This window comes from Microcebus murinus, chromosome 19, assembly GCF_040939455.1.
Source record: "Microcebus murinus isolate Inina chromosome 19, M.murinus_Inina_mat1.0, whole genome shotgun sequence".
Taxonomy (NCBI): domain Eukaryota; kingdom Metazoa; phylum Chordata; class Mammalia; order Primates; family Cheirogaleidae; genus Microcebus; species Microcebus murinus.
The window spans coordinates 16,599,599-16,624,637 of NC_134122.1; the positions used below are offsets into that span (position 1 = coordinate 16,599,599).

Sequence of the window (25,039 nt, forward strand, 5' to 3'; positions counted from 1 at the left end):
CGGCTGTGGGGGTGTGTCCAGGTGAGAGTGCGTGTCCTCCCGAGTGTGTGTGTGTGTGCGCGTGCGGATCAGTGTGGTGGGACCGCGGATCAGGGCAGGGTGCTTGAGTCTGCGCCTGGGTCCATGTCTGGTCTGGATGTCGGCGCGATCTGGACCTGGGTTTCCACCCCTGGGTGTCCAGCGTGGTGGGGGTGTCCAGCCTCCTGGCGGGGAGTACAAACCTCGACAATACCTTCCTCTCACCGCCCCAAGCTGGCCTGGGTCCCTTAGTGGGCAGCCTGCATGAGGAAGGACTGGGGTGGCGTGTCTCTGGGAGGGGTAAGACAGTGGGGGCGCAGGGGACGGGCCAGGTCCCCGGGCGCGGCGCGGGCTCGGGGGACCCGCGTGGCTGACGTCAGGCGACTCCTTAAATAGAGCCGGCAGCGCGCTCCGCTCGGCATTTCCCGAGGAGCCAGAACGCAGCCGGCGCCAGCGCCACCGTCCGGCCCACCCGCCAGTCCGCACAGCCGCGCCGCCGCCGAGCGTTCCGTGCGCGGCGCTCCGAGGACCGGGAATGGGGCTTCGGGCACTGGGCGCGCTCCGACCCCGGCGCGCGTAGGAGCCGAAGAGCGCCAGGAGCCGCCCCGCTGCCCGGAGCCCCGCCGCCCAGGACCGGGAGATGTCGGAAATGCAGCCGCCGGTTCCCAGAGGAGCCGCCGCCCCCGGGATCCCGGGGCAGGGTGCGCGCCCCGGCCACCAGCGCCCGGAGAAGACGGCGCCCCCTACTCCCGACCCGCGCGGCCGGGGCAGCGCCACGCGAGCCCTCTAGGCGACCGCAGGGCCACAGCAGCTCCGCCGCCGGTGCCCCCTCGGAAACCATGACCCCCGGCGCGGGCCCATGGAGCCATGGCCTATAGGGTCCTGGGCCGCGCGGGGCCACCTCAGCCGCGGAGGGCGCGCAGGCTGCTCTTCGCCTTCACGCTGTCGCTGTCCTGCACTTACCTGTGTTACAGCTTCCTGTGCTGCTGCGACGACCTCGGCCGGAGCCGCCTCCTCGGCGCGCCTCGCTGCCTCCGCGGCCCCAGCGCGGGCGGCCAGAAACTTCTCCAGAAGTCCCGCCCCTGCGATCCCCCCGGGCCCACGCCCAGCGAGCCCAGCGCTCCCAGCGCGCCCGCCGCCGCCGCGCCCGCCCCGCGCCTCTCGGGCTCCAACCACTCCGGCTCGCCCAAGCTGGGCACCAAGCGGCTGCCCCAAGCCCTCATCGTGGGCGTGAAGAAGGGGGGCACCCGGGCCGTGCTGGAGTTTATCCGCGTGCACCCCGACGTGCGGGCCTTGGGCACGGAGCCCCACTTCTTCGACAGGAACTACGGCCGCGGGCTGGACTGGTACAGGTGAGGAGGGGGAGCCCCACTCCGTGCGTGCGCCAGAGCTGCGATCCGCTCCGTCCTTAGGGCCACCCGTCGCCTGCGTTTTCTCTTCCCTGTAACCCCCGCTCGTTGTGTGGGTTCAGGCTGACACGTGGTGGGGGGAGGGTCTAGCAGACGGATTTACCCAGAACTTCCCAGTGACCATCTAGACGGACACGCAGTTTCTTGAACTGCAAAGGGCGTTCCCTGTCGCCACTGGACTCGCTGGCTGGCAGGGAAGGGAGATCTCCAGTCAAACCCAAGTGCCGGCTGGAGGGCTGGCTCTGTGTCCAGCCTTTAGGGTGCCCAAAGAAGGGGCGAGTCAGGACACATGCTGCCTGAACACGACCCCATAAGGACCCTCGCTAGATCTTTCCTGGTCCCTGGCACCCGAAGGACCTTGAGAAGAGGAAGGGAGGGCAGAGACCCCCTGGGATGGGGCTCTGATTGGGAGACATCCCCACAGTTCACTCCCAATGAAGGAGTGTCCCCAGCGGTCTCTGGGTGAGAAAGGTCCCTTAGGGAACCTCAACGCCAGCTTCAGCTGTTTGCTGCTCTAGGGGGCTGAGACCCCCCCCCCAGTCGCTCTGGCCTGGGGTCAGTGGTCTTGGAGCAGTGGAAAGAACCCTGGATTCGAGTCTCAGCTCTGCCCCTGAGCTTGAGCAAGTTCCTTAAACCCTCCCCTCTATTTTCTCATCCATCACAATGGGCAGCAAAACAGTCCTTGTCCTGTCTACCCCTCAAGGTTTTTCTAAAGTGCTTTAAAGATGTGAAAAAAAAAAAGATACTTAACATCGGTTGGTACTTCTAAGCGGCAGCCCAGATGTGGCTTTAGAATACTGGTGAGCATCTGGGGGGGAGGGCTGGCCAGGGTCCACTCCCCCACCGCAGTGTGGGGAAAGAGATGAGAATGATCCCTGCTGGTGTCTGGGCCCAGACTGGAGTTCTGCAAAGTGCAGTCTCCGCTCCTCAATGCCCATCTGCCTCCCAAGCCCTGAATGGCGCTCAACGTGGGCCGAGTCAGGGTGTCCCTGGGAGTGGTGTAATGTATGGGCTCCCCATAACACACAGGTCACAGAGTTCTGACCATTCACCCGACCCCTTGAACACTTTCTAGAAATGTCTGCATAGTAACGGTATTGGGGAGGGGTAACATGGCAGCTTACACTGTAGCTGAGGCTACTTCCTTTATTTTTATCGACTGTTTCAGGCAGCAGAGGTCCTAAGCATATTGTACAAAGGACGATTTCATTAGAAGGAAGACCCCACTCGGCTCATAAGAGGGGGCCCTGGATTTACAAAAAGGGGGAGCCACAGGGCCAATTGGTCACCTTTGCCAGTTTGTCCTGGTCTGCAGGGGTTGTGGTTGTGGGGACAAGAAATGGGGTGTGCATTGTCCTCAGGAGGCAGACACATAGTCGGTCTCCAGTGGATCCAAGTAGGGGATAACTGGCCTGTGGGTGGCCCCAGCATCGTTATGTCTGGTTAGTGGAGTTGGGTGGCACAGAGTGGCAGGTTGGGCTCCATGCCAATACTGATGGCCCATCGTGCTTTTCAAGCTGTGACCCACAGGTGCCCCATCTAGGCGTGTGAGGGTCAGCCGCCGCCACATTCTAATGCAAGCCAGGGGTTCCCCGATGGGAAATCTGAAGATCCTTATGAAACCCTTTGCCAATGTGAAGTGCCTTTTAAGTGCAAAACAGCGAAATTCTGAGCATCTGGTTTTTCCACAGTATGCCCTGCAATAAACACCTGTATTCTGAACCCAGACTCTCTTCCCTCCACCCTCAAACAGCACACCTCAGGCTCCCTCCCCGGAGCCCGTGTCATTCAGGGATGGCTGCTTTATATTTTTAACCTTGGCATGTGTGATTCTAAGCCAGCTTAGCTGTGAACCTTAGAGATGGGAGCCATGCCTTTTCTTTCTTTCTTTCTTTTTTTTTTTTTTTTTTTTTTTTTAGCACATTTGGATTCTGCTAAAATTCTCAGCTGAGTCTTGGGAGGTTTTATTTAACATTGAGCGTACTGACAGCTCCACTTCTCCCTCTACTTCCCCCCCCACCTTTTCCCCCTTTATATTTCCAAAAGAAAGATTAGCCTGGAGGTCTGGTCATAACTTCCCACTCCCCATCACTTGCCCAGGAAGGCTGAGGAGCCTACAGCACCAGGAAAGGGCTGTGCGGTTTGTGCTCGTGTCCATTGCAAATCTACACCCCCAGAGTCAAAGGTTTGGGTTGTGGATTGCTATTTCTGCACAAGGTAATACTGCTACATTAGGATGCTCTTTCTATAATCTGCAGAATGTTTCTCTGTTTGTAAGGAACATTTTTCTGTATCCCTCTTTATTATCACTCAAATCATATGCATTAATTGCAGAAATGATGGGGATTTCTGAAGTCCTATAAAACCCATGCTCTCACTCCCGAATTCCATGAGTAAGGTATGGTGGGTGATAGGATGTTCCTCTTTCTGCCCACTGCCCTTGTCATTTCACAGCTTCCCATCATAAAGCCGGCATCCACTGGGCAGACGTGGCCAGAGGACCCTTGTACCCATTGCAGTGGACTCTGCTCTCCAAGGGTGGTGTTGCAGAGTTGCAGGCAGTTGATCTTATTATGACCTCCCCACGTTGAAGCCCCTGGTTAGGTAGCCCAAATCCAGATAGGCAGTGGAAAAGTGCTTTACCCTCAACCCAGAGAAAAGGCTTATAAAGCTGGAGGCAGAATGATACAGCCAGAGAGATACCTTCAGCCAGAGAGACCAGGAGACAGAGTCTGCACCTTCCTTGCCCCCAGCCTGAGGCCCTTCTTTGGAACCGGTCCAGTTGAGGAGGGCCCTGCCCTCTGCAGTGGGATCCCTCCCAGAGATACAAGTATTGTAGTACCATATCCAGTAGTTTTTAGAGTCATAGGGGAAACTGAGTTTTGTTTAAGGTGTTCTCTATTTTGCTGGTGTTCTGGAATAGTAAGAGGGGTATGTGAAGAGAGGAAGATGGCATTGAAATGCCAACAAGAGCAAGTTAATACATGATAATTGACTCTGTTCTCTGGTGTCCAAATTTTGATAGATGAGCCTGGTCTATAAATCTTAAACTTCACTTCACAACTCTGGTTATTTGTTTGTTCAGCATCAAAGATGTTCTTGGGATGGTAAAAGGTGAAGAAGACACATTCTTTGCCCCAGAGGCAGAGGTTTAAGTATGAAAGAGAATTAAAAAGCACAGAATAAGATCTATCATATTATCCAGTTCATTTCGATCAAGAAATTATATTCTAATAGCAAAACAAAACTCTGGAAGGGCCAACTTTAAGAATAAATAAAACCAACAGCAGATGGTGAGGGGCCTTCTGTGTGAAGTAGTTAATGCAGAAGGGTTCACTGTCTTTTAGCAAACTGACCAACACAGGAAACAGACTTGTCTGTGCTCTTTGGGGGTGCACAGAGGCACGTGTGTGCACAGCCCATGCGTGCACTCACTTGCACAATTGCAGCGTCTATGCAGACTTAATGTCTTTGTAAGGGATTTCCACTGCCTTGGTCCAGGGGATGTCACACACTGTGATTAAATGAAACCATTGAGTCCATAAATCCCCCATTTGTCTTGTAGCACTGTGTCAGCCTCGCAGCACGCTGTAGATAGAATAGTTAGTGCCGGCACATGTACAGTTCTTGTCAGGCACCGAGGAACATTCAGAATGGGCAAGCAGAGCTGTCATCGCCCAAGGAGGCTTTTTGAAGAGCTGGTTTCTCTTCCCCCCGGAGCTGAAAGGGACAGAAGAAGAGCTCGAAATAAAGAATAGCCTTGCCCGGAAGCCTTGGTACGTGGGTATTTAAGTGGAGAAGACCCCAGTGACCCCAGTGCTTTCCAGCCGCATGTATTGTTAAGGCTGTTTTGCATGTGAGAATGTGCAAATATCACTTAGAGTGTCTAAGAAGCATGTTTATTTTAACATCTCTGAAACTAGGATGTGTCTTGTGATGCATGGTGGCTTGGATTCAAGAGATATGAAGACGGAGATGGGATGCTTCCGTATCCCATCCGTATGGTATCCCATTCTGTATCCCATTGGTTGGAAGCCCCCTCCCCGGAAGTGCCCCGTGGCTGGGAGACCTGGTTGCTGCCCCAGCCCTCCCCGACACCCTCTGGACCTCCCAAAGAGCCAGAGACTAGACCCTGCTTCATCTCTGTAGGCAGCAGGGGTCTCTTCGGATTGGTGAAGGAGCCAGATTCATTTTAGGCTTTTGAATGTCACCCATGCCATCTCCCTGAAAGCATCCGTCCTAAAATTAGGGAAGGTGTGGGGCTGACACTCGCCAGGAGATGACAACAGGCTGTGGTGGGCATGCTCTTCACGGGCTGCTGTAGAGAGGCACTTGCTGCACCTCCCATGTGGCTGGAGGCACATCCAGAGTCCCTAATAGGTTTGGAGCAGAGTCAGTCAGTGCCCAACAGGTGCTCTTACCTGCATGCTTGGTAATGCCCCGTGCAGTGGGCATGCGGGACTGCAGAATAACTTTCTTTCCTTTGGTTACATCTCCATGAATCATTCCTGAATGATTGAGTGACCAAGTGGGTGGGGAGGGGTGGAAGCACACAGCTCCCTGTTCATCTATATCCGTGTCCAGAGGGCTTGGAGGGGACAGGGGACACCATCTCTATGTGTGAGGGTTCAGCAGCAGGGGGTGAAGGCGGGGATCAAGGGGTAGCTAAGCACCTGGGCTGTGAGTCAGGCTGAAGGGGACTGGCAGGTCACGAAGGCAACCCAAACCGTGGGACTCACTGCCTCCCTCAGCGCTCGCTCGGGGGCGGGTTAATCTGTTTATTTGTCAAACGCCTACCGTTTGCCAGGCTCGGTGCCAGGCTGCTGTAGGCCTGCCCTGCTGCCGCTTTGTTCTCCTAATGGGCTGTGAGGATGGGCTGAAGTGCTGTGTAGTCCACGGGCAGCTTGACGAGGTGGGTCAAAGCCACCAGTGAGTGGAAACGACTTTGCATTTCAGAGGTAATTGCTGCCTGTCAAGCGACACCCCTGGGCTGTCGGTCCAATGCCACGCTCCTAGCGGCCTTCTCAGCAGAGAGGGCAAGGGGCAGGGAGTTATTATTGAGCCAGTCCTTCCTGGGGACAGGGGCCAGAGGTGCTGGTTGGGTGATCTGGGGCTTGCACCTCACATGGATTTTTCTGGGCACAAGTCAAATGAGTGTGTCTTCATAAGCTTTCTGAGTCAGAGGAGCTCATATGGTTCCACCTCATTCATTGCCCACAGCCACCAGCTCCCATGAATGCTTCCCAAGTAAGAAAACTAGGGGTGTCTTCCAAGCAATAGTACAGTCCTTTGGGAGGCAGCAGTTTCCAGACTTCAGACATTCTTCTACTACCTTCATGGTATTTGCCAAAGCCTGGCACAGCCTCTATTATTTTTCTTGATATTTTTGTTTACATGAACTCATGAAAAAATTATAATTTTTCATAAAGGACAGGGTTTATTTTTCCTTTGTTTTGTATATATCAGAAGAGATAACATTAATATATTCACATAATGCGATTCAACAGTGGCAAAGGACACTCAGTGAAAATGAGTCCTTTCCTTCCTCCCTCATCTTTTACCTGTGAAGTTCCTATTTCCAGAAGCAACCACAGAAGGTACCTGTTTGGGTGCATCCTTCTAAATACATGCTGTGCATTTGTAAACCTAACTATGCAAGTATAGTTAAAATAAATATTTTTTTAAAAGCAACTTTATTTTAAAACCACCCTTAATGGAAAACCAGCATCACTTGTTATAATTAGAAAGAGATCATAAAAATAAATTGATTGAAAACAAAACAGGGTTATTGAATTTTTGCTCTATAATGTGGCTGGAATGTTCTAAGCCTGCAGCATTCTCTATCTTTGTTTAAAAGGGGATATTAAGGGACAGTACTAAGAGCAGTTAAAGAAATATCAATATCAATGTGAGACCTTTTCTCCTTGCTGTAACCAGAAGGAATGAAAGTGAAGTGGAAAAGATATAATAATAAATGTTCTCATGATGTGATCCGGTGGTATTTAGTAGGTCTACATAGCACCTAAAATTACCAAGATGGGGTACACAATTGACATCATGGGAAACATTGCTAGAGTTTGCAGAAAATCCCATTTAAGTAAATCCAAAGATGTTTCTAGCTTTTCAGGTTCCTTTGGTGTGTTGTGAGAGAGACAAGCCAAAGGAAAACTCAGAACAAATATGAGCATTAAGAGAAGTGTTTTGATTTGCAGTATTTACAAGGGAGGTTAGCCTTCCCAAGAACTAGATTCCCTGAATAAAGGTTTTAGTGGGCATTCAAAAGGACAAAATAAACCCACAGGGTCACTGTGGGGGGTGTCTTCATTATCCAGTGGTGGAAACCCAGCCGTCTCCCCCATAATCATGTCTACACAGGCTGTTACTTATCTGCAGGCATCAGTATTGTGAAAGTCAGAGAGTTTTCGCTAAGGAGCCAGCAACTTATGGGAAAGGGACTCAAGTCTTTTTTTTTATTTTGAGACAGAATGTCCCTTTTTCAAAATCTCAGGATGCGAAGTACCTTTTCTTCTTTTCTGCAAAACATGAGAGGAGGCTTATAAACATAGGGTGGGGCAGGGTGTCAGTTTTGCTTTCTCAAGCAGTTTAATTTCACTGAATCAAAAGCAGAAGACAATGTAATTTCTTTGTATCCTTTTAAAAAAAAACTGTGGAAAAGGAGTTCCACTGGGGAAAATGGTCCCTGGGACTTCTTATGTATTTTTTGTTTTTGTTTTTGTTAGAGTCTTAGTCTGTCACCCAGGCTAGAGTGCAGTGGCATCATCATAGCTCACTGCAGCCTCAAACTTTTCTGGGCTTGATTAGATCCTCCTGCCTCAGCCTCTTGAGTAGCTGAGACTACAGGCATGTGCTACATAACACCCTGCTAATTTTTCTGTTTTTAGTAGAGCTGGTGTCTTGCTCTTGCTCAGGCTAGTCTCAAACTCCTGAGCTTAAGCAATCTTCCTGCATCGACCTCCCAAAGTGCTAAGATTATAGACGTGAGCCACCGTGCCTGGCCAGGGATTTCTTATATTGTTAACAGAGGCAACTTAGAAGGTGTCTATGAGGACAGGACTCCTCAAACTTGCTTTTAATTAGGCAGACAGTCATCAGTACTGGGCGGGGGGGGGGGGGGGGGAGGTGGCTTCCTGCCAGCTCAGGGTATACCCTGAGGCCTAGAACCCCAGATCTGCCCCGAGGCTGGTGGAGAGATGCACAGGCATTAAAGCAGGCTCCTTAGGAAGCAACGAAAAGAAAAGACAGATCTTATTGGAGGGAGTGAGAGCAGCCTGATTCCAAAGGCATGGATGAGATGGACTCAAAATGGAGATAAAGAGACAGCAACTCGGAGGGAAGGTGGTTTCAGCACAGTGATTAAAAGCTCCAACTCTGGGATCAGAAGGAATGTGTTGTAATCTCAGCTCCACCACCTGCAAGGTGTGTGCCTGCCGACTGCTTGCTTCTCTGTGCCTCAGTCCCTCCGTCTGCACACTGGGACTAATCACATTGACTGCCATGTCCAGCTGCCGTGAGGAGTCACTGAGCAATTACATGGGAAAATACTCAGAGCACTTCTGGCACCTGGAAGGTGTTCAACAGGTGCCAGTTGTCATTATTGGCCATTGATTTCTTCATCATACCTTTATTGACCTCAATGCCGAGGACAGAGAGATGAATAGGACAGAGAGATGAATGAAGAGCCTCTGGGCTCTTCACAGTGTAGTGGGGTTAGGAGATGTTCTCGGAAATTTGTACACAAATCAGATGGGGACAGGTACTGTACTAAAGGAACAAGGGGGGCTACTGTAGCATGGGAAGGAGATAAAGTGCAATGGAGGGGGGGTTGGGGAAGGCTTCCCGGAGGAGGTGGTATGTTATTCAGGCATCAGCGGGCAGAGAGAATTTCCTTGGGCAGAAATATTGGTCTGGGGGCCGACGAAGGGCGTGGCCCTATAGGGGTGCAGTTTCTAACTACATTAATTCCACACATTCACCTCTGATTACTGTCAGATCACAAAATAAAGTTGTTTCAGATCACCCTTAGTTCTGCATGCATTTATTGGCCACCTACTGTGTTCCAGGCTTTGCGATAAGGCCTGGAGAAATGAACATGAGAAAGAGATTTAATCCCTCCTTTAAGGAGAGGAAGGGGCAGAGAAATTCAGTAGCAAGACTTGCTGAGAAAGAGAAAGCTCCCAGCTTTTGTGAGGTCAGATAGGAGAGGCTCCCAACAGGGTAGGTCAAAGAAGCTTTTGGGAGAGCAGATGCCGAAGCTTTGGGGCATTTGCGTGTGCTGTTTCCTCCCCCTGGGTCACTCTTCCCCCAGGGATGCCAGGTCTGGCTGTTTCTCATCATTCAGGTTCCAGCTCAAATGTCACCTCCTCAAAAAGGCCTTTCACAGTCTAGTCTAAGCTGGCTCATTGTGCTCATCGCGCTCTCTCGTTACCACCTTGCTCTATGTACTTGACACTTCTTACTGCCATCTGAGATCACCTCATCCATTTTCCTTTTAACTTACTGTCTCCCCACTGGAGTCAAAACTCCCTGAGAGCAGGAACCCTTTCTGTCTTGTTCATGGCTGTTTCACCAAAGCTCAGGACAATGTGTGGCATACAGTAGGTGCTCACTAAATATTTATTGAGTGACCATTCTCAGGTACAGGGGATTACTAGGAATTGGTGAGTCTGTTCTGAGGCTACAGACTGGCCCCAGCCCTTTTATTAAACTTGTCACAGCTGGTTCAGAGAGGATGCAGAATATGGATGCTGGTGACTTGGTTATCACATCAGTAGGTGTTTACTGAGCACCTACTGTGTGCCAAGTGTGTGGTCACTGGGGAGAGAGCAGTCAATAAAATAGACAAAAGTCCTGCCTGCATGGTGCTTACTTTCTGTGGGGGAGGGTAGGAAGAAGATGGCTAGTAAACAAACAAGGAAAACATATCTATGTCTGATGGTGACAAGTGCAGTGGAGAAAATATAGGGAAGGTGAGTAGTACTTGGTGGGGGAGAGTATTACAATTGTAAACAGGGTGGTTTCAGGAGAGTCCTCTCTGAGAAGGTGCTATCTGGGCAAAGACCTGAAAAAGGTGAAGAGGCAAAGCATGCCGTGATCTCGAGAAGAACATTCCAGTAAAGGGACCACAAATAAATGCCAAGGCTCTGAGGACAGCAGGGTGGCTGGTATGATGGAGCAAAACCCAGGGGCCAGTGTAGCCAGAGTAGAGTATACAAGGAGAAGAGCAATGGGAAATAAATTCAGGGTGGGTAGCAGGGGCCAGGTCGTGCACACCTCATAGGCCATTGCAACAACTTTGGCTTCTACTCAGAGCAAACGGGGAAAGATTGAATGGTGTGGAATTAAGGAGTTGTATGGTCTGATTACATTTTATTTTTTATTTTTATTTTTTTTTTTTTTATTTTTTTATTTTTATTTTTTTTTTTTTGAGACAGAGTCTCGCTTTGTTGCCCAGGCTAGAGTGAGTGCCATGGTGTCAGCCTAGCTCACAGCAACCTCAAACTCCTGGGCTCAAGCGATCCCTCCTGCCTCAGCCTCCCCAAGTAGCTGGGACTACAGGCATGCGCCACCATGCCCGGCTAATTTTTTCTATATATATTAGTTGGCCAATTAATTTCTTTGTATTTATAATAGAGACGGGGTCTCGCTCTTGCTCAGGCTGGTTTCGAACTCCTGACCTCGAGCAATCCGCCCGCCTCAGCCTCCCAGAGAGCTAGGATTACAGGCGTGAGCCACCGCGCCCGGCTTATTTTTTATTTTTAGAGACAGGGTCTCACTCTGTCACCCGGACTGGAGTGCAGTGATATGATCATAGCTCACTGCAACCTCAAACTCTTGGGTTCACGTAATCCACCCACTTTAGCCTCTGGAGTAGCTGAGACTATATAGGTGCGCACAACCACATTGGCTAATTTTAAACAATTTTGTTTAGAGATGGGGTCTTGCTATGTTGCCCAGGTTGGTCTCAAACTTTTGTCCTCAAGCAATCTTCCCCCAGCCTCCCAAAGTGCTGGAAGTACAGATGTGAGCCGCTGCTCCTGGCCCTGATTACATCTGCAAAGGATCTCTTGGGCTGCTATGTGGGGAGTGAGGATGGAAGTGGGAACATTGGTTGGGAGGCTGTCATGGAGGGAGCGGGAGAAGGGGCAGGTGCTGGGTGTGGTTTGGAGGTGCAGCTGCAGGACTTGCGGAGGGAGGGATGGTGCACAGGCCGGGTGTGAGAGAGCAGACAGGAACGATGGCAGCGGTGACGGTGATGGTAATGGGTGGCTGCTGCTGGTGACACTGATAGCATGTCCGGAGGACTTGCTAATCTTTCAGGCCCTTACGAGTGACAGCCTGGAGTCGGAACCAGATATGCTTCCCAGCATAGCCCCTGGCTTGACAGGTCATCTTGTTAATTCAAGATGTCCCTGAACTAACCAAAGAAAAGAACATCATTTCTACTGTAGCTTGGAGTTTTCACTCCCAAATCAGTGGGAGATGGCAGAGTCCCCATTTCCAGGGGTCTTTGAGACCCCCCCCTTTTTTTTTTAAATAAACGCAGAGTTCTTAGGCAACCTCTTGAGATCCTCTGAAGGTTAAATTAGCTTTGTTCCAGCCCAGAAAAGGCGCCTGCCACTCAACGAGCACTCGCCTGTTTCTCGCTCTTGTTCCAGCCTCGTCAGCATGCGTGGCAAGGTGGCTGCCTTGGTGACGTCGCCAGATTTAAGGGGCTTGAGTGTGTGGGTTCCTTCAAATGGAACCGAACACTATAATGCCTTCCTGCAAGATAGTCGGGGTCTGAATCTCCCCAACTTCCCCAGAGCTGCTGAAGCATGGGGGAAATGCTCTTGGCTTTGGCAGCTTCTTTGCAGTGTGTTTCTGCTTTGATGGTTTTAATGAAGATATGAAATCATCCAGCGGCTTTCATTTCGCTCCGGCGAGATGGCTTAAAGTGGAGGTAGCATTTCCCAGGATCAATCCCCATTTTCAGAAGTGGTTGGTTAAACTCTGCAGTTTATGGCCACTTCTAGCTGAAACACCGTGGGATCTGAATTATTAATTCTGTAAAAGACGACTTGAGTCATTGCAAAGCTCTGTGGTGGCACACTCCCTACTTTAGCCCCATCCCCACCTCCTTTCTGGTATCTTCTCTCTCACAAACATCTCCATTAACCAGAAATTCTTGGGCAACTTGGTCAAATCTCAGCCTGACAGTCATTTCACTGGCAGAGAAAGAACTTGACTTAATTCAATTGTTCTTTCCTGCCAAGGATGAAGAGGAAATAGGCATAAATGACCCTGGGAAGTACGTATGTCAAAGCTATTTACGGGGATTCAAATTTGGACATCATTCAAATGACAACTATGCAAGCAAGGTAGTCCTGAAACATGAACCCCTGAGCAGCTGTCTCCAGCCAGGTGGCTGATGGGAAGAGTGTGGAAGGAAGGAGAGACTCTGAGCTGCTCTGAATATGGCGTTGTGAGCTGGGTCAGTGACTGAGCTGTTGCGAGCCTATGTCCTGTGCAGAAGCAGTTGGAAGCAGTGAGCACATCAAACATTCAATATCCTTAAGGACTTCGTGGACACATACATGAATAAATGAATTTGGTTGTGGGACAATAAGAATAGGTGGGGACTTGTCCCATTTAGACAAGTCCCATGTAGACGAGGGTATTTGTCCCATGTATAAGGGACAACCACTAGTCAATCCCAACCCATTCTTTTATCATCTCTGTATTGCTGTATCTCCCAAGCTATTTTTTTTTTCAGAAGAAGCTTGAAATATGGCATTTAAAAAATGTGAACTCTCAGTTTATAATTGCATCTTACTGATTCACAACTTTTGTAGAAAACTTGTGGACCAAACAGAATATATCTCTGGGCTGGATGTGACCTGTCATCTGTCCTTTCTTGACTCGGAGAGGTTGGGCCATAGATAGAAACAGGTTCTACCGGCTTCTAATCCTCCTTCTGCCACGTGGTAGCTGTAGGGTAAGTCACTTTGTCTTTCCAAGGTTTGGTTTCTCCTACATAAGATGAGGGTATCCAGAGTTCCTACTTCACAGGTTGTTGTAGTGATTTGATATAATAAGAAAGAGTTCAAATTTATTGTCCCTGTTGTGGATCCCCCTCCCCAGGTTGTGTTTGAAGAAGATGTGACTTATCACTAAGCTGATGGCCGTTCCTAGGAGACAAGAGGCACTCCCTGTCATGACGTGGACCTTTGTCCATGTGAGGAAGGCTGGGGTATTATCAATTGGGCCAACGAGGATGAGAAGAATCTGGAGCCGAAATGACCCAGGGCTGGAGAACCTCATTGGGTTGTAAAAGTAGACCTCAGGGAGGGAGCCAGCAATTTCACCACTCCTTATTGTCATTTAAACTCTGCAGTTTATGGCCACTTCTAGCTGAAACACCGTGGGATCTGAATTATTAATTCTGTAAAAGACGACTTGAGTCATTGCAAAGCTCTGTGGTGGCACACTCCCCACTTTAGCCCCATCCCCACCTCCTTTCTGGTATCTTCTCTCTCACAAACATCTCCGTTAACCAGAAATTCTTGGGCAACTTGGTCAAATCTCAGCCTGACAGTCATTTCACTGGCAGAGAAAGAACTTGACTTAATTCAATTAAGCCAGTCCCACAAAAATCTCTGTAGGATATTGAGTCTGTGATGCCATCGCTGATCTGAACTGCTTCTCCATGGGATAGAAGCTCTCAACAGCTTGGTCACTGTCCCCAGCTCACAGTGCCATATTCAGAACAGCTTGCAGCCTCTCTTGTCACCAGCCACCTGGGTAGGGTAGAGGTGTATAGAGGTTGATGTTCACCATCAGAAGGTGAACGCCTCTCTGATTCTGGTGGCTTGGTGTAGGTAGAGTCCAACCTGGGCATGCGATCTTGCTATGAGAAGGCTAGGGCTGAGCAGGGCTGGGCCATTAAGATTAGCCTGGAAGAATCTGGTGCTATTGGAACTTATCCAACCTAGAGTCCAGATACATATTATGCATTAATAAAACTGCACTTGGGATGGTGGGCAGCCCAGAGAAGGCAGCCACACCTCTCAGGAGAACAAATACCTGTAAAGGTGGCCTTAGGGATGACACTTCTTGTTAAAGTCAAGCAAAGCTTTGATGCAAGGAAGGTCTGTTGGGATGGGCTGTATGTTCAATATGGAAAGTCTGGGTGCATGAACCACTGGTACAAGAGCTGGGAGACTACCCAGGCTTTGCCTTGCCCCTGGGGCAATCTGTCTACAAGCATCCCCAATCATGGGGTCATCTAAGTTCTTTCCAGAACCTAACATGTTGTTTCCCAACCTTCAGTTATGTGTGTGCCATCTTCATGATTTGTTTTTGGACATTACCTACAAACATTTTCATTTACTTTACATCATGTCGAAGTCCACTCGTAACTTTGATTCAAATGTATTTACTTAAAAATGAAAGTTTATATCACCATCCTAAATGAGACTCCTCATCTCTTGCCAAAAATAGAAAGTAGTCATTAAAACAAACACAGTGAAAACCAAACAATTCAATTCTGGCCTGATACCATTGCCTGTGCCTTGTTCTGCCTGAGGCAGCCTCTTTCTCTGTTCCAGAGAGAGATCAAAAAATGATTAGAGAGGTGTTAACAACATTCTAGCACCTAACAAAGACTTTCTTCATGATGTAATCAGAAGACTTGAATAGAACAGAAAAGGAAAAGGAAAGATAATTGTTTTCTAATGATGTGATTAGGTGGCATTTAAACTCATGTCATGTATTAACCCCCCCCCATTTGTTTTTTAACCGCTAATAGTATGTCTCCCACACCTTGGGAGATGCTGACTTTGATGCCAGTGTATGATTTAGTCATATTTGGTTGCCACGGCCTGTCAACAGCTTGGGAGGGACTGGCTGACATTACAAAGTCTGGGTGGTTTAAAAAGCTGTGATTCCAATTTCAATTGCAAATGGATGGGACATCACGGGGAAAGCAAATGCAGACGTGAAGAACTGGAGGAAAAGAGCCAGCTCTGTGGTATTTTTAGGTCTTTTTCCTTGGATTGGTTTTACATAATTTGTATCTGGACTCTACGTTTGATAAGTTCCAATATCTGCTCTCTAACATATTACCCCAGGGCTAAACCAAAGTTTCTCTACAATTCCAATTAATTTTTGTATGCCATTTTATAACTTGCATATTATCACCCATGGAAAACCTTTGTTTATGGCTCCTTAGAAACATGGTGACTTGGATGAATCTCCAAGGCATTTTGCCGAGCAAAAGAAAGGTTATGTACTATATGTTTCCATTTATACGGCACTCTCAGACAGACAAAACCAAAATGATGGAGAACAAATCACTGGTTGCCAGGGATTAAGGCAGCAGGGAGGGTTGACTACACGGTTGGTGAGGGAGTTTTTTGGGGTGTTCTGTAGGTACATCCAAAGGGAACTGTGATATATCCTGATTTTCATGGTGGTCACATGAATCTGTACATGTGTTAAAATTCATAGAGCAGAGCACCAATAAAAAATGTCTATTTTGCTGTATAATAATTTTAAAGATAAGATTTAAAAATAAAATTTTATTCAAAAAATATCCATGATTATAGAACTCAGCAACTGATAAGCATCTCACACTCCTCAAAAGAGTGGAAAAAAAAATTTGAGAACCAGCCCTCAAATTTTTTGGTGTTCACAAGCTTCCCTAAACTTCCATCCTTATTATGAGTTAGAAACCAAGATGTAGGTGGCACTTAAATCTTCCCCATCCCACGCCGACATTCCTGAATGATGCTGGGGTCTGAAGTAAAGGCTGGGGAGATCCCATTGTCGTCTGAGGCCAGGGTGGCCCGAGCAGATGTCTAGCTAGGCTTCTACCTGGAGGCGTCAGGACCGTGGGAGGCAGCCATGGAAAATGGATCTCATCATCATAGCGGCAGTGGGTGGATAAAAGGATCTAGCTGGGGGACTGGGAAGAGTTGGATGGCATCTGGGATGGGGGAAGATGGGCCACAGTGGAAGGGATGCCCAAGGATTTCCTCCAACCAAAATAATTCACAATCTACTGACAGCACCTGTGACTTCCTAGACAGCCTAAGGACGGAGCCAGAAGCATCCATCCTGCTCACTCAACCTCCATCCTGACCCAACAAGGCAGGGACAGATACCTCCAAGGCACCTTCTCCAGCCACAGCAACCCCAGAGCTGGGGAAGAACATCCACTCTGCCCACCACAGTTCCCTCCTCTCAGTACTTTGTAGAGAACCCACACTTCCCAGAGGCTCACACGCTGCAAGACTGCACTCCCCAGCCACTGCTAAAGATGGCCACCAATGGCGTTCCCTCTGTGGCATCTGGGATGGGACACAGGGACTGGGGGTACAGCAGAGAGAGTAGCCATTAAAGCCTGGCTGTCTTGCTGGCTCTTTATATCCACTCGGCATCCTGGCACCCTTTCCAAAACCCCATTTTTTACTTGGGTTAGTGTGATGGCTTTCTTTCTCTTAGACTGGCTGTGGCACTACTGGGGTGGTTGCCACTCCCCTCACTTGGGAAGTTGTGCTGAAACCAACCATCCTGGAGATCAGAGTGTGGGCTGTGCCAGCCGCTGGGTAATAATTAAATTCACGGAAGTGGCTGCAATAACCTAGCAGCACGTATAGCAGGAGAAGGAGGTCTCAAGGTGGAGTGTGACCAGGAAGTAAATGAATGAAGTGACAGGAGGGGCTGAGGATGGTGTCACTTCAGAAACCTGGTGGGACAGAGGGAGGGAGGTGCACCAGACATGTTTGGGGTGTCTGCTCCTCCAACGTCTCTTGCTCTAGGCCAGCCGCTTAGAGAAAGGCATCTTATATTTCTTAACTTCACCATTTTCCCATGGTTATTGGTCTATGTGGACTCTTGCGGGGTCAGCTTTGGTTATTGATATTTACCTATTTCAAAAATAATGATAAATGTACCACATTGAGACATCTGAGATCTGTTACTGCCATTGTCGTCCCCAACATATAAATATTTTTATTTTTTCTGATTATAAGAACAATTCATTTAAAAATAGATACGCAAACAAAAAATAAAGATACACATGGTTAAATTCAGCATAGAAGATAAAGTAAGAAAAATATATACTCATATGGGAAGTTCTCTAGATATATTGCTCAGTTAAAAAATAGCAAAGTGAAAAACATATTATCTTTCGCATAAAAAGAGGGAAAGGAATAATATATATTCAAATTTTCTTATTGATGCCTAAATAAATTCTGAAAGGTTACACAAGAAACTAATAGCAACAGTTTCCTGGGTATGAAATTGGGTGGTTGGGGAAAAGGAGTAAGAAAGAGACTTTTCACTACATACTTTTTGTATTTGTTTTCCTGCTATATGAATATATTCTTTGAAAAATTAAAATGGAAATTGTGCATTGTGCAAAAATTAGGAAATTTATAAACAAATTAAAAATTCACCCCAAATTGTATTAATACTCACATTTGTAACCACTATTAGAATTTTGCTTTTTACCTTTCTAGACAAATTACATGTATAATTTATATACCATTTTATACCTCTGTATATATCAGTATGTATAGTATATATCATGTGATTTATATACCATTTTATAACTTGCAATTTCATTTAACAGTGTGACATGGTTATCTTGCCATGCCAATAAGTATGAATCTGCAGGATCATTTCAAATGCTTTTATAGCATGTAGTTGTATAAATATACTATTATTTATATAATCATTAACCAAATCACCTACTGACAGACATTTAGATTGCCCCCATTTTTTGTTATTTAAAAATAAAAGGACAGCAGCAAGCATTTTATTCAATTTTTTCCCTCAATAAATTTTTTTTCCAGAGGAATTTTTGGGTTTTAGAGTAAGCATGCTAAAAGAAAGGAAAAGAAAAAAGTATCAAGTTTTGATGCCAATTGCCAGCTTTCCCCCACCGCTATGACAATATGGCTGAGGCATTTATACTTCTCTAGCAGAGTCTAAAAGGGCTTTTGTCCACAACCTTGTCAACAGTGACTATGAACAACCCACCCACCTAATCTTTGCCAATCTAATGCATGAAAACTATCTCCTTTTAATTGGAAATTTTTGATAGCTATTTAAAAATGTTTATTGCCCATTTGCATTTACTTTCCAACATTTTTGCTTAGTTTTTCCCCCTGTTGGAGATTTTTCTTTTCATTTTTGAAAGAGGATGCTTAACGGTTAATGATACTTACTCTGGGTTGATTTCATCTTTTAGTGTCTTATTATTTCAGATGTTTCTGCTGAGCTGAACTTGGCTGGATTTTATATCTTTTATGTATTTTTATGCAGTCTGATAATCTTCATCTTTCAACAAGAAAGTTTGAATTATTTTCTGTCTTCTGATTATCAACATATTTGGACTTTTCCCCCTATCATTTTTTTTTGTTCATTTTCATTGTTTCTTTTTTCCTCCTATCCTGACTTTCCAATATTGAATTGGTGGGGCTTCTATTATTTCCCCTTGTCTTCCCTCTACTGAGATGGAAGCTACATAGACTATTTCTGTACATCAAAAAAAATTTTTTTTAATTTTTAATTTTTTAATTCTTTTTATTTCTGTACTATTAATAGGTGACCTTCTATCTGACCAAACAAAGACTTAAGGAAGAGTAACTTAGAGTACAGTGACTCCAAACTTCTCTCTGCTCCACCTGGGTCCGTGTTATGACTGCCCAGTAATTTATTCTACTTTGTTTTTGTAATTTTAATGTTTATCAAAATAATGTCTACATAGTTTAAACAGCTCAATAACATCATAGGCTTATCACAAAACAGCAGCTCACTACCTGACTTCCCTGAATCCTGACTCTTGCTTAATGGAAGCAACCCATTTTCAATTCTTCTGGCTCTCTGTATATTACTAAATAATATGTTTATATTGCTATGTCTTAGAAATCACAAAAAGGATAACCTTGGGAGTTAAAATTGCACCTGTCAATTACTCAGGTAAAAGATGAATTTCAAAACTGCAATTGTACGATATGTAGAAAATAATGATCATGTGCACCATGCTTATTGAAACTAGCCAGATGTAACCAAAGCTACACTCAGCAGCAACTTAGCTTCTTTATTAAATGAAGAAAATGAATTGGCTAAGGATTCAGCCACAGAAGTGAGAGGAATGATAAAACAAGGACAGGGAAACAAAAAAAGGAGTTTGGAAAGATAAAAATAGAGATTCATGAATGGAGGAAAACAGAAACATAGATTTAAAAAAATAAACCCAACAACTGATTCTTTGGAAAATCAATAAAGTAGACAAACATCTATACTAATCAAGAAAAAATGGGCAACATTAGAAACGTGAAAGAGGATATAATCACAGGATTTTAAAAAATCTGCAAAAGGCTCAAGCATCTTTATGATACTGAAAAAGAATTAGATAAAATCCAACATTTAATCCTTGCAAAACACTGAGTACGTGTTAAAGATATTTTCTTAGCATAATTTTAAGAATAATTTTCAAGCTAATAGAGATTGGCATCCTGATCTGATGTGGGTACCACTTTCCCCAAGCTCTGCTGATAAATCACAGAAGTGCTAATGCGTAGATCACAGATAGAAGAACTAGAGTGTAACAAACAAAAACAAAAAGCCAAGAACTAAAGAAAGGAAGCTTCCAGCAGCCATAGTGATAGTGGTAGCAGCTGTTCCTGAGAATTTCACTGCTCTGTAATCACTATTAAATCACTTCATATAATGTATCTTCTATTTTAAATATTACATTTGATGTTGCCCTTGAGCTTCATAACCATATCACCAACACAAGTCTTGTTTACTGGTTCTGGTCCTCACTTTCCTCACTCCATTAATTTACACCTTTCTTTAGTTGTATGTTTTTATTTATCTCTCAACCAGTTGATGGGCTTTTCTGAGTAACTTTTGTTTTTCCAATTAGTGTTTCAACCTGAGCCCTTTGCAGGTTTAAGAATATCTTTCTGCTTTCCTCACACAAGAGCAGAAAATTTGGCCGAATTGAAATTTTTTGGACAAAATCTTTTTAATAGCACCCCTATCATCTTAGGGCATCTGTGACTGTGTGTGTGGCAGAAAAGAAGGTTGATGTTCATTCAACCTTTTCATTTTTTCCCTTTCCTTTATAGACAAATTGTTTTGTTTTGTTTTCCCTGATTGGATTGCTTATAAGTTTTCCCTCTGTCATTTAAATTATAAATAGGACCTGGACGAGGTGGCATGCACCTGTAGCCTCAGCTACTCTGGAGGCCAAGGTGCGAGGATCGATTGAGTCCAGGAGTTCAAGACCAACTTGGGCAGCATATGGAGATCCCATCTCTTTAAAAATACATACATAAACAAATAAATGAATAAATAAATAAAAAAAAAAACTGGTCTGGGTTCAGCTCCAGGCTCTTTTATTTACTTACTAGCTGTGTCCCCTTGTGTAACTTGTTTAACTTCTCTGTACCTCATTCTCCCATGTGTGAAGCAGGATAATAATCATATTGGCCTCACAGGGATGACATAAACATTATAACAATATACTGTAATAAAAGTTATATGAATGTGGTCTCTCTCTCAGATTTTCTTATTGTACTGTACTCTTCTTCTCGTGATGATGTGATATGATAAAATGCCTATGTGATAAGATGAAGTGGGGTGGTTGCCGTAGGCATTGTGATTTAATGCTGGGGTACTATTGACCTTCTGAAACTACGTTAGAAGGAGGATCATCTGCTTTGGTTGATCTTGGATCACTGAGTCGTGACGATGTTCATGGTCAGATGTCAAGAGCACAATGTCAGTGACTAACGGGCAGGTAGCATCTGACAAGGGGGTGATTCATGGGCGGGGCAGAACAAGATTTCATCACGCTACTCAGGACAGCACGCAGTTTAAAACTTATGAATTGTTTGTTTCTGGAATTTTCGATTTAATATTTTTAGACTGTAGTTGACTGTGAGTAACTGAAACTGTGGGAGACAAAAACCACAGATGAGGAGAGACTACTATGTTATTATTATCACTACTACTACTAAACATTTAGGTCTCATCTTGCCATTAATTTTATCTGTTCCTGTAGGTAGTCAGGGGTTTCAGCACCTAGAAGGAGATTTTTCCAATAGGTCTCCCGTAATCCTAGGCCTGCTATCTGCCCCATTATTCCCTATTATCTGCCAAATTGGCTTCCCTGTTTCCTTCTGGGGCCCCTGATAGATGAGCGGCTCTCTTTGCTTGGCATGGCCATCCATCCCAAGGAGCCACCGAGGACAGATGCTCTGTAGGATCTTTGCTCTCTGTGGCCTCTAGTGCGTGGGGAACTCCCCAGGACGTTAGTGAGACTGAGATTTCCACACCTCCCCACCTCCACTGCCAGTTGTCCCTATTCCTTCCTCCACCCCCTCTTACGAATTCAGGAGTGCTCGTTGGACTCTGCTGAAGTCTTTCTACGTAGCTCTTAGGCAGGCTGTTCTGTCCATGCTGCGGGACACAGGTTGGCTGGGCCTTCCGCAGTCTGGTCTCATCTTTATTATATCCTATTAAAAATTCTTGTAATTCCTGGCATGTGAGTTGAATACATCCCCGTTCCCAGTGCAGACACTAATTTCTCATATGTGTGTCATGACCAAAAGGGACCAGGAAGGTTGGGTGGGGGTGGTGGCTGAATGTACAAGAAGCCCTTTTAACCTGAAACCAGCATTATAATCATCTTTTCCCTTCTGGAACTTCTAAGTTTCTTTGCAGTGCTTCTCCTGGGGTCTGGATTTTAAAATCCAGGCCTTTTGCTGATGGACAGCCCCTCTTTCTTCTTCCTTCTGTGCCACTTTGGGCTTTTGGTGTGCTCTCTGCAGGGAACAGCGCCCTCTGTTGAGAGGGGTGGGAGTTGGTCTCTTCTATCCAGAGTTTCTGATATCATAACCTCTCCTGGCACCCAGTGTGACACCCCTGGGCCTTATCTGCCTCACATGAAATATGAGCATGCTTGATTTCCCCACTAAACAGAGCTACAGGCACGAGTGCAGGTACGGCAGTTTATTTAGGAGGTGATTCCTGAAAGCAGGAATGATGGAGAGGGAAGAGAGTACAGGCAAGGGGAAAAGTCAATTAGCCACAGCTGCTGTGAGGAGTGGGCCTCAACCCTGCCGGGTAATCTGAGCAATTCTAGGTAATTGTGTAGAAAGTGCCTCAGAATTGTCCCTCCAAAGGAACCATTGGTGGAGAATTTCTCCAAGAAGCATTTCCTTCCTGGTGCTTCTGGCTCACTCTGTGCGAGGGAAAAGCAAGCGCCCACACTTTGGGTAAAGCCCCCGGCTGAAGCAAAGAGACTCAACAAGTACCTAAGGAGGGATGTGATCAAGGTTCACAGGAACTGTCACCACAGCTGCAGTGGCATTCCAGGGCAGGCTCAGTTGGGAGTGCAAAGGGGCACATGGTGTATCTGCTATGTAATATATCAGAGCCCTCTTGCTCATGGATGCAAGAAGAAGCCTAAATCTTTCTCCAGCCACTTTCTCTTCCAGTCTTTTCTCTGGAAGAAGATACGGAGAACCCTCAAGGACCAGGAGCCAAGCACTGCACCAGGGCTCGGATTTGCTGCTCAGTATTGCTGACTCAGCAATGACTGCACGTCTCCCAGATTTTCAGGTTGAGCATGATCTAGACCAAGGGGCCACAGGACCAGGTTCTCAGTCCCATCTTGGTCTCTTGGCTGACAGGTCAGCCTCAGTTTGCTCTGAATCCCCTTCTCCTCCAGGATGGGGTGACTAGAGGCACAGTGCCATAGCACCCAGCCATTTCTGGGGCTCCCCCACCCCACTGTGTCCAGTCAGTGCTGCGTTGAATGGGTGGGAAATAGCCAAGCTTTGCTAGACTGATGACATAAGCCAGGATCTCCCAAGGGAACTAGCTGGTGCTCCTGAGTTCTGCATCACAAGGAAAGGAACGCTTTGTCCAATAGTGGTGTCTAAAGAGCACCAATATTGAGTCAAGAAACTTATGCTCTTGTTCCAGCAAGTTCACCTGCTTGCCTTTGACCTTGGATGAATGACTTGTGTGTTCTTGGTGTCAGTTTGTTCATTTGTAGAATTAGGGTGTTCGACTCGACTCGTGTATCTCAAGTGGAGAACATGTTATAAAATCGGCGGGGGGGGGGGGGCGTGTTAGGTGATACCTGAGGTGATTTGGAATGATCTGCACATGACATACATCAAGTTCACAGTTAAAAGACGACTCCTTTTCAATTTTTGTTCCCTTATTCTGATTGAGTAAAGGAAAAGTTCTCACTTTGCTGTTAATAGATCTTTAACACCCCTCTAACTCCTGTAACACACTACTTAGAATTTAATCATTTTAATTTTTCTCTGTGTTTATTTTTACACTTTTTTACTGTCTGTGGCAAGCGATGCTGATTTCCCTGTATGTTTCCAACAAAGTTTTAGGAAAAAAACTAAAAAATAGATTTATGTAAGGAAAGAGAAAAGTGAGTGGATTTTAAAGGAAAATATAAAGTAAACAATAGTGCAAAAATATGGCGAGAATTGTGGGAGTTGCACGTGAATGATTGAGTTTGGAGAAAAGAGACTTAAAGATCCTTTGTCTAGTCCTAGAATCTATCTGTGCAGTTGAGGCTCAGTATACAATATCCCACGGCCCAGGATCTTGCAGGCTCTGTTCTGCATTCCTTTGGAATATGTTCACAGCTGACTCACTGAGCACCAACCTTCAGATGCAATGTGTCTGCCACATTGGATCAAAGGGGATTTTTTGACAGTTGGTGGAGGCATCTCTCCTACAGCAGCTGCAGAATGCGTCCTTAAAAATCATAAACGACAAATCGCCTCTTTGGCTGCTTTGACATCCTTGTTTAGTTCAATCCAGGTGTGTTGTAGCTGAGCAGTTTAGACCGGAGTCCTGGCTGGGGAGAAAATCATTATGAAAAGCTATCGATTAGGTGTCCACAGCTGCTGAAACTCAGCCGCGGAAGCTCCTGGAGCTGCATTTATGAAAGGGCAGAGGGCACGGAGAAGGGCAAGGATGTGATGGAGTGAGGAGGCAATCTGTTTAAAGGACAACGGTGTGTGAAGGCAGGCGGCCACTGCAAAGTCGGGTCTTCCTCGTGCTAGACTCTAGGGTGGGTTGTACAGGTGTCTGCTGGGTTGTGCTTCATGACCTCTTGCAGCCTTGGAAGGAGTTCAGGGGATCCTGCTTTTCCCTGGGAAATCTTATTACCTTCCCTTTTCCCCATAGAGTCTCTGCACTACCCAGCCCTGCCCCGCCCAGCTTTTCCCTTCATTGCCCAGCCATGAAACCCCCCAACCCACACTTCACTGCAAAGCATAACCCACACAACACAAGCCAATACTCTCTCCCCTATCTGTGAATGGCGCTGAACTGTGATCACCATGATGCATCCCTGTATAGCCCTTGGCAACCCTGTATGACACTCTGTCTCATCGCACTGAGCGTCCTTAAACACCTGTGCATCACTGCAAAAGGAAGCACAGGCTTGTTTATGCCTATACCTCCTGTGCCTAGAAAAGTGCCTGGCAAGTAATAAGATGGATAAATATTTGCTGAATGAGTGTTTGCACCAGATGGACAGGGCAGGACTC

At 46.5% G+C, this 25,039-nt stretch overlaps 1 protein-coding gene across 1 annotated transcript in view; it reads left to right on the top strand.

Moving 5' to 3' along the window:
* The first annotated feature begins 435 nt into the window (after nucleotides 1-435).
* HS3ST2 (heparan sulfate-glucosamine 3-sulfotransferase 2) overlaps nucleotides 436-25,039 on the top strand; it is a 78,989-nt gene continuing 54,385 nt past the window's right edge. The window contains exon 1 of the mRNA XM_012780208.2: nucleotides 436-1,370. Within this exon, the coding sequence (XP_012635662.1) occupies nucleotides 886-1,370 (485 nt within the window). The 5' untranslated portion in view covers nucleotides 436-885. The remainder of the gene's footprint in view (nucleotides 1,371-25,039) is intronic.